The sequence below is a fragment of the Notothenia rossii genome, assembly GCF_949606895.1.
Source record: "Notothenia rossii genome assembly, chromosome: 9".
Classification (NCBI taxonomy): Eukaryota; Metazoa; Chordata; class Actinopteri; order Perciformes; family Nototheniidae; genus Notothenia; species Notothenia rossii.
In genome coordinates, this window is record NC_136907.1 from 77,964,618 (window position 1) to 77,974,617 (window position 10,000).

The window sequence follows — 10,000 nt, forward strand, 5'->3', positions numbered from 1 at the left end:
TCCATCTTTCTATCTATCTATCTATCTATCTATCTATCCATCTATCCATCTATCCATCTATCCATCTATCCATTTATCTATCTATCTATCTATCCATCTATCCATCTATCCATCTTTCTATCTATCTATCTATCTATCTATCTATCCATCTATCTATCTATCTATCTATCCATCTATCCATCTATCTATCTATCTATCTATCCATCTATCCATCTGTCTATCTATCCATCTATCCATCTTTCTATCTATCCATCTATCTATCTATCAATCTATCTATCTATCTATCTATCTATCTATCTATCTATCCATCTATCCATCTATCAATCTATCTATCTATCTCTCTATCCATCTATCCATCTTTCTATCTATCCATCTATCTATCCATCCATCTATCTATCCATCTATCTCTCTATCCATCTATCCATCTTTCTATCTATCTATCCATCCATCCATCTTTCTATCTATCCATCTATCTATCCATCCATCTATCTCTCCATCTCTCTCTCTATCCATCCATCCATCTACCCATCTATCTATCTATCTATCAATCTATCAATCTATCTCTCTCTCTATCTCTCTATCCATCCATCCATCTCTCTCTCTATATCTCTATCCATCCATCCATCTATCTCTCTCTCTATGTCTCTATCCATCCATCCATCCATCTAACTCTCTCTCTCTATCTCTCTATCCATCCATCTATCTATCCATCTATATATCTATCCATCCATCCATCCATCTATCTCTCTCTCTATGTCTCTATCCATCCATCCATCCATCTAACTCTCTCTCTATCTCTCTATCCATCCATCTATCTATCCATCTATATATCCATCCATCCATCCATCTCTCTCTCTATCTCTCTATCCATCCATTTATCCATCTATCTCTATCTATCCATCTATCCATCTATCCATCTATCTATCTCTCTATCGATCCATCCATCTATCCATCTATCTCTCTCTCTCTCTCTATCCATCCATCCATCCATCCATCTATCTCTCTCTCTCTCTCTATCCATCCATCTATCTCTCTATCTATCTCTCTATCTATTTTGCTGAATCAATATGTGATCCTGATTGTGAGAAATGAAGGTGACTAAAGTAAAGGGTCAGGCCAACATGTTCCTCTGGATAGTCGAGCCTCAACAACTACACTCAGTGGAAACACAACAACGCTGTGTTGCTTTCTGCGTGAATGTGTGAAGTCACAAAGTGAATGAGTGTGAAGCAGGGTGTTGCTGCACACACACACACACACACACACACACACACACACACACACACACACACACACACACACACACACACACACACACACACACACACACACACACACACACACACACACACACACACAGGTTAAACTGTGAGAAGTGTGCAACAATAACAGACCCTTATCTTCCAAGCTAATTTTTACAAGGCAACAAATACAATTTCACTAAATGTAGTTCATAACAACAGCCTATAAGGTAATAAAACCTGCAACTGTTATTGTAAAAAGGAATGGAAATATATTAGATATCCACACATTATCAATTCTATTTACAAAAATAATAATATGCTATCTCATAACTGTTAATGGTACTAGATGTGTATTTTGTCAATTGTAATTGGTGTAATGTATGCCTTTTATTTAATATTCAGCTATTATATTATATACTCTGTGGGACACATGAAGGCATTCTGATTCTGAAGACCCATAACCCTAGATGTATATAATAACTGATATAAAGGTATATATAAATCTAGCTATATCCTATTTTCTTATCCCATTTGGATTTCTTTCAAATGCTTATTTACAATGAAGAAAAAGGACCATGAAATAATACAATAATAAAAAACTGTTTTAAGAAGACTATAATAATAACATTAGAATATAGTAATATTGACATGGAATATGGATGATATACCCGTAAATATAGTAATATACATATATATGTGCAGTTATAATGTGCAATATCCCTTAGGTTTGTGCAGGACTGACAGCATGTATTCACAATGACTCAACTGAAGTGCGTAGGGAGAGAAAGTCATTGTAATGGATGCTCATTTTAATGACACATCATAAGCCTGGCTGTCACAAATCCCTGCCCTTGAGTTGACTTAAGCAGGTCTCTTTACACATAGATCGTGTTATTTTATATTACTATCAAGGCTTTAATCAAATAAAGACAATACTGCTTGTGGTATTTTAGTATATCTTGTACTACTGAATGAAAAAACTGCCTGCTGTCAGACACCTAGGTGCATTTTGAAGACATGGGAACACCTTTATTATACATGATAGTAATAGTCTATTATATATGACATCAAGATGTAATACAATTAACTAGTAGGATGTTAATTTTAGCAGGAGTCTGGATAATGTTAGCTTTAACAGTAGCTTTATTAAGCTAGGCAAAGCTACCGTTATACGTTAGCTAATACATGCTAAAAGGCCAACGCGTAATACAACCTTAACAAACATGGAAAACAACTTACCAGAAAGTCTTAAAAATGTAGAGTTTTATTCCGTGATATAGTGATAAATGTCACCGCTTCTATCATTTTCTTCCAGAAATCAGCGCAGATTTTTTTTCTCCTCCAGATTCCGTGTTGACAGTTGACGCTCCGTTACGTGAGAAAAAAAGAGAATGAAGCCACTTCCGGTTCCTTCAAAAATAAAAGCCGATTGTAACGTTTCTTCAGACCACACTCAGAAAACATCATAAAACCACACCTTTCTGATTGTGGTCTGAAGGAACGTTACAATTGGCTTTTATTTTGAAAATCGTAGTCTTTCCTTTTTAGCTTTTTAGGTTCTTTGTATGTTTACATTTAGAATAAATACTTGTGTTTATCCTTCTTAAATGCTAAATACTTTCTTTTTATTATAGTTATATTTTGTATCTACTCTTACACCTTATGTTCTAATGTTTTTGTTGCACCACGATACACCGAAACTGATTCCTTATGGGTTTTAACTTACCTGGAATAAACCCTATTCTGATAACCTTGTCATTTCGGCATATCAAAAGCTGTCCGAAGGAATTCAAATAAGAAAATACAGAACTAAATGTTACAATGATAAGCAGTCACATGTAAGTATACTTCACCTGGCATATCTGCCAACCATGTATTAGAAAGTGTAACTAACTGTAAAAGCCTCTTGATGGATACTCTACCTGCCAAATTAAAAAGTTGCCATCAGGGCTCAATCATACAACATGGTAACTAAAAGGTGTTCATATGGTTAAAAAAAAACGTACTTAAAGGGGACCTATCATGCAAAATTCACTTTTTGATGTCTTTTATATATAAATGTGTCACCGGTGTGTCAGGGAACTCACGCAGCGTCAGAAAATAAAACTCTTTTCCTCCGTACCCAAATCTCTAAAAACGGGGAACAACGGAGCTGATCCATATTTGCGTCCGATATGACGTAATATCGGAAATGTGGACCCACGGCCCTATCAGAAAGGTTGCTATCAGAAACAATGCCCGACTGTTTTGGACGTAATATGGTCGGTGTTTACATTAGCATCGCTAACACTCAGAGCTAACCTGTACTGGAGAGCATGTGGGTGAAGAAGCAGGAAGTAAAAAGGAACTCACCTTGTGGTATAACCGACAAGAGAGAAAGCCTTTGAGCTCCATACTGTTTCAGAGAGAATCCTTGATAATCCATGATATGGCGTTTCATGAGCATGGCTAGAATGGGTGATCTGTTTGAGCAAAACACTTCATAGACATGTTTTTTTATATATTTTTATATATCCGAGACCTATGCTATTACCTAAAAATAGCATGATAGGTCCACTTTAAACGGTTAAAAATTCACGTAGACTTTGTTCTGGTCGCTTTTACGATAGGGGATATATTGCATAACAGAGAAACTTCCGATATAAAGGGGAATATAACCAACATTTCCAACTCTAAACAGGTGAGACAGACAGAAGTTTAGTTCAGGTGTATATTTATTAAGCCTTCTTGTTAATTTGATTATTTAACAGAGGGAGACTTGTGGGGGAAGAAGAATCATCATCACTTTATCCAACTTAAACCCAACATGTTCTGATCCACATACATTATAAGGCATGTTTCTTCACATAACTGATATTGCCAAGACAGAAACAAATCAGTTAAATAATAATTGACATTGATGTTTGTTTTTGCTCATGGCAGCCACAGTTAGAAAACAAGACATTTGACTATAAGCTGATTTCTGAGTCTGTTTTTCCGTATAGATTTTTTTCGTGCTGACAAATAAAAGACAGACTGTTATTATAATTATTAATCATTTCATATTTCCCCAGCTGCCATCCTCAAGGACAGCGCTCCGATGTCACAAAAATATCATATGAGCAGAGTTTCCACGCTTACAAAAGGAAGGATAGTTCCTCTTTTTGCTGCCGGGTACACGTAGAGAACGAAGACGTTATCTCCACACAGAAGCCTATACTTTCCAAAAGAGTGTCCAGTCCAGAAAAAGGATGTATGTTTTTGTTTTTTTATCTGCGATCGTTGGTGCCGTTCGTCCTCTTCCCGGAGAACAGATGTTTGGGTTTGAGGTCGTAAATGTGTCTGTCCCCCTCTCCCTTCTTTCCTTGACGGATCATGTCTCTCTGGCCGATCTTCATCATGATCTTCGCCTTCTTCACCATCTGAGGAACAGACCAAGAAGACACAGATGTGAGTATTCTTCAAATTAAACTGCCTTGTGATTACATTAACAAAAGAGTTTCACACTTTACACCACGCTGCTGCAATAATCATTCCTCTCTAAGGAGATGGAACCGGGTAGCTGTTAACCCGTTTAGCCCTGAGCCTGTTTTCCAGGTCTCAGGCTCGAAAATGACATGCCCAGAACAAATGAACATATCTTCCTTTCTAAGAGGGTTACATTAATAATCTTTTTTCTCAAAGTAATGATAAACCTCTGAGTTGGATGTAGACAAGTTAGAATCAATATAGATGTTTTTATTTTAAAGTAAATTCAGATTGAACAAAGCAAAAAAATTTAAATTATAGTGTCCGTCCAAAAATACTTATAGTGAAAACCACCATTGAATGATGGGATGGGAGACTAAAAGCTTTAGGAATCCAAACTATAACATATAATAAGTACCCTGTATCAAGATTGATGCAAAACAAGTGACATTTGACCTTTTTAGAGAGATTTAGAAAAAAAAAACACTTCTGCAGTCATTTGAGGGATTTTCCATATTTTTGGAACCCATGTTGTTTGTCGTCGTTCTGATCGCTCAGTGATGATACTTATACCTCTGGGATCTGTGGAGTCTCAGCTTGCTAGCAGATATCTTGTTTGAGCATATTCGATCAGTAAAAAGGGTATTTAAACGTGAGTTCTGTGCTAAGTGTATTTTTTCGTTCAGGGCTAATTCAGAGCCTTTGTTATTATCCTTATGTTTCGTTTTGCTAGAAATGGTTCATATTGCCTGAAAGCTGAGTTTCTTCCCGTTAAGTGGGTATGACACATTCAGTTTGTTAAATGTTGAGAAGCCCTCAGACACTGTTTGTGTGTGAGATGTTGTGAGATGGCTAAACAGGTTAAAATGCATGAAGGGTAATTATACAAATGTAATTTAAATGTAGGCTTTTTTACAGCATTGTGTTCATGTTTCGCTCTTAGATTTGTTTACATATTAACTGTTGTAAAGTACTTTGTACCTTTGTTTGGAAAAGTGCTATAAAAATTAAGTTGTTTATTATTTGAATAGTATTTCGTACACAAAGGTTTTATTTTATTAAGTGAAAACAAACCTTCATTTAAAGTGGAATGTGTTCTTTCCACCTCGGCCCATTTGTGTTATTACCACTAATAGTTAAGGTCAGAAAGACTAACTTAAACATTTCAACACAGGTAATAAGGAATAATATAAACAGTTAATGCTATTTTACAATCTAAAGTCTACCTACGTAAAGCCTACATTTAATATCACACATTTCAATGTAAATACTGCTATAATAACATATATATTAAAAATAAAATAAAATAAAGCAGTATTTACATTGAAATAGAATGGAATAAAATATAAAATATGTGCAGTAAAAGAACACAGATATTGTATAGCATATATATATATAGCATAGATGAATAACTAAAAGTAAAGACAGGGTGTCGTACCGTTGGGTCTCGCAGACCGGACTGGTCTCTGGGCGGCCGGGAGGCGCTCTGGCTTCGGGTCTTTGAGGTCGGAACCACAGAAACGTCACGCTTACGTTTCTTGGTGACGCTTCTGGAGCGCCGGGCGTTCTGGGCGTAGTGACTCTGAAAGAACAAGAGGAGAACATCTTTAAATCCCTGCCGCGGTGGATAACATCACCCGTCACCTCTACGCTGCGATGGATCATCCTTTTTTATATATATATCCTGCTTACTTGAAGTGAACGGTTATTTTGTGTTCATGTATTTTAATGTGTGTTTATTTGATCTTTCTGTGTGTACAAACAGATTTTGAGATTGACAATAAAGTTGACTTTGATCTGTCAAACTCAAACTGGAACTATTCGTGTCACGATGGAGAAAGTGGACTGATTCAACTTGTTCAAAGTGCAGAGGAATCTCAAAATGCCCGTTAACATTGTAAATCAAAATGTATTGAAAGGACATTTAGCCCTTTCTAAACAGCTGTAATATGTAGCATCAATGTGAAACAGGACATTATCTACATGTTTAACTGAGTTTTAACATATTCTTAAAAGGTAAAGGTTGTGATATAAAGAAAGAACTTACATCATCCTTGTCGGTCATGTCCAGACCGAGGCCGCCCATCTCCTTCTCCAGCTTGGCTCTTTCAACCTGAACGTTTGAAGAACAGAGACACAGATTTAGTCAAATGGTAGAAAAAGTCATTCTTTTTATAAGAAGACAAATCACTTCTGCGATGAGGGGTTGAATGCAAAAGGTGAAATACACTGAACTTTGAGATCAATAGTTGCTTTCACACCAAGTAGTTTGCCGTACTTAGTTCCCAGTACTTAGTCCCCCCGGACTCTTTAGTCCCTGGTAGATCGCGTTCACACCGGACTAAGTCCCTGAGGGAGGATTAGTCAAATGAAGCCTCTGACATCACTTCTTCTGCATCTGCTTTGGGTTTACTGGCAGGCCGCAAACAACTTCACGGCGTATACTGCCACCCGGAGTCCACGCAGTTAGGGACTGGCTTCAGTAGAAGCTGCTGGGACTCCCAGCAGCTTCTACTGAAGCCTTCAGAGTAAATCGCCAGAACGCCGACACCTCCTCATCTCCACCGCTCCCATGTTTTTTTTTGTGTTGCCATAAGTTAGTCTCTCTCCGTTGGTGCGTGGGGCTAATGCCAATGCTAATAATGCGAGCAAATAAAATGGCGGCTTAACAAAACTTTTCAGAGTTTTACGGGGCGTGGTTTGCAATTCGCCCAGCCAATCAGAAATTGGAAGCTTTTCCTCCCCAGGAAAGTCCCACCTCTCTAGCAGGGACTAAAAAGGGGTGAAAAGGTTCGCAAAAAAAAGTTCTAGTTCCAGATCTCTTTGGTGTGAACTCAAAATCCCAGGAACTATCGGAACTATTCCTGGGAAAAGTACTCTCCAAGCGCCTAATATGACGCCTTTTAAGACTTATTTATTTGGATGTCCCAGTTATATTCTTTATACTAAATGTCCTTCTTACACAATTATTTTTTATTTCCATGTTGTCAGCAGGCTGATATATGAAGTTAGTGAGCTTTTTATCATGTTTATAACTGTTCGATTATTTGATATGGTATTTATTCCCTGTACAGCACTTTGGTCGACTGAGGTCGTTTTAAACGTGCTGTATAAATAAATAAAGATTGGGGTTCTCCTCACTTTGGTATCTTTGGAATACCTTTGACAAACTTTACAATAACCAACATTTAAAAACATTAAATAAACACAAATATTTTTGGGCTAATTTGGCAAAAATGTAACTTTAAAAAAATGATAAATTCCTACTCTTTTTTTTGTTCGCATTTCAAAGATTTGACTGATTTAAGAAATGTTATAATTTTTAGCTCAATGAAAAAACAACAAAATAGAAAACCCGAATTTAGAAAACACAGACCGATACGTCTGGGTCTGCAAAAGCACGGGAGAACAAGTAGGTCTTTAAACCAGATTTAAAAACAGGCAGAGTGGGGGCAGATGGATATATGAAGGGTCTCCTCCTCACCTTGGTGGTGGTCCTGGGCATGCGGGGTCCATGAATGTCCTTCTCTTTGGACGTGGCCACCAGCAGCTGCTTCTTCTCTCTGATCTGTTTGGCCAGGACTCTGATCTCCTGCATCTCCTCGTCCTCGCTCTCCTCGTCAGAGTCGTACTCTCCGGCCTTCTCCTTCAGCTCCTCCTCCTGCTCCAGAAGCTCCAGTTTCTGAGAAGGAAAGAGGACATCGAGGCGTTTTAGATTCAAGAATATATAACACATTATACTCCAGTTTCTGAGAAGGAAAGAAGACATCGAGGCGTTTAGACGGACACATTATACTCCAGTTTCTCCTCTTAAATTAACCAGGTAAGACTACATCCTGGATTATATTGAAGGACATCGAAGCGTTTAGATCAATTCAAATTAATCTGTAAAGTTTATCTACGATGCAACTCAGGAAATAAAACTTAAGGGAGTTTATATTTCCAATTAAATAGCCAGCGAAGCTCGTATAAAATAAAATAGGATCAAGTAAAAGATCATCTGGAACAGTCAATGTCTAAAAAGAACAGTGTAAGGTTATAATTCATATTAAACATGTACAACACACACTACAAGAGAAGAGACGAGAGTTAAAGACGCAATTTTATGAATAGAAAGTTTATTAAATGACCAATTGTGTAAACACCCCTTAGAGCAAATAACTCAAAATCTCCTTCATAGAGGGGAAGACCCTCCCTTTCCGGGGAGCTCCATGGGACCTTATTTCGGAGAAATGATGTATTGAAGTCAATGGAGAGAGAAAAGTTATCTTTCGATCCCGTTTGAATTGTGCCACGAGTTACTCATATGATGTTTGTCAATTTAAAAGATAATTCAAGTCAAAAAAATTAAAATGTGGCGTAAAACTGTGAAGTAACACTTTATTTAGTGTGAAACCGCTCAATGAACTACATCTCCCATCTCGCACCACAAACCAAGATGGCCGTCACGTTGGCACATTTCACCTCTTTCTTTCAGAACGAGGCGTAAAGTATTAAACGAGGTGAAAATCACTCCAAGTCTGGGCATGTTGAGAGCTGTACACACACACAAGGGGAGTTAGTCGGTTCCGTGAGAGCCAGCATGCGGGACCGGGATTCTGGGATATGTAGTCTTTCTAGTTGCGTATTTTTCATAGTCTTATATTTCAACAGATTTACGAAAAACTGTGACTTTTTTGACATGGAAATTATTTTTTAAGATTGACAAACATCATATGTGTAACTCATGGCACAATTCAAACGAGATCGAAAGATACCTTTTCTCTCTCCATTGACTTCAATACATACTTTTTCCAAAATAAGGTCCCATGGGTTTAGCTTTGGGAATAAGTGGATGCTAATACATATGTACTTGATAACAACATTTAAAAATTGAGGACTTTTACATGTGATTAACCATTTTGACATTGTATTTACTCAAGTCAAATATCAGAATATATATTATTGAAAAAGGGAAACTAAAACTACACCTAGTGCTGTGTACCTGGACTCACATTCAGGTTCAGGTCCGGACTCAAGTCCAGAGGTTCAGGTTCAAGTCCGGACTTATAAGTCCGGACTTGTGTCAAGTTGTGTGAGTAACTAAAGTGAACTTATTGTGAGCTAATTATCAATTGAAAATAAACTCATAATCAACTCAAATTCAAACTCGTCAGGTTTATTGTGCCCCCTTCCAACTTGTGTCTACACCATGTCTTTTCTAGAACTCTACATGTGTTACTAACTACACAACACAACTACATACATAGTGATGTACATACAAGACTCAATATGCAAGAGTACAAGTCTATGTGTTCTTGTTCAAGAAC

The 10,000-nt window shown here is 37.3% G+C and overlaps 3 protein-coding genes across 3 annotated transcripts in view; all 3 read right to left on the reverse strand.

The window, feature by feature from the left end:
• Positions 1-2,626, reverse strand: part of LOC307020644 (WD repeat-containing protein 37) — a 33,470-nt gene extending 30,844 nt beyond the window's left edge. The window contains exon 1 of the mRNA XM_079652154.1: positions 2,484-2,626. The gene's annotated coding sequence lies outside the window, so the exon portion shown is untranslated. The remainder of the gene's footprint in view (positions 1-2,483) is intronic.
• The window catches only part of LOC307020643 (tripartite motif-containing protein 16-like), a 282,404-nt gene that overhangs the window by 192,291 nt on the left and 80,113 nt on the right, over positions 1-10,000 (reverse strand). The window lies entirely within an intron of this gene.
• gtpbp4 (GTP binding protein 4) overlaps positions 3,941-10,000 on the reverse strand; it is a 13,861-nt gene continuing 7,801 nt past the window's right edge. The window contains exons 14-17 of the mRNA XM_079652149.1: positions 8,176-8,373; positions 6,739-6,804; positions 6,130-6,273; positions 3,941-4,645 (exon numbers count right to left, since the gene is read on the reverse strand). Coding sequence (XP_079508275.1) covers positions 4,493-4,645; positions 6,130-6,273; positions 6,739-6,804; positions 8,176-8,373 — 561 coding nt within the window. The 3' untranslated portion in view covers positions 3,941-4,492. The remainder of the gene's footprint in view (positions 4,646-6,129; positions 6,274-6,738; positions 6,805-8,175; positions 8,374-10,000) is intronic.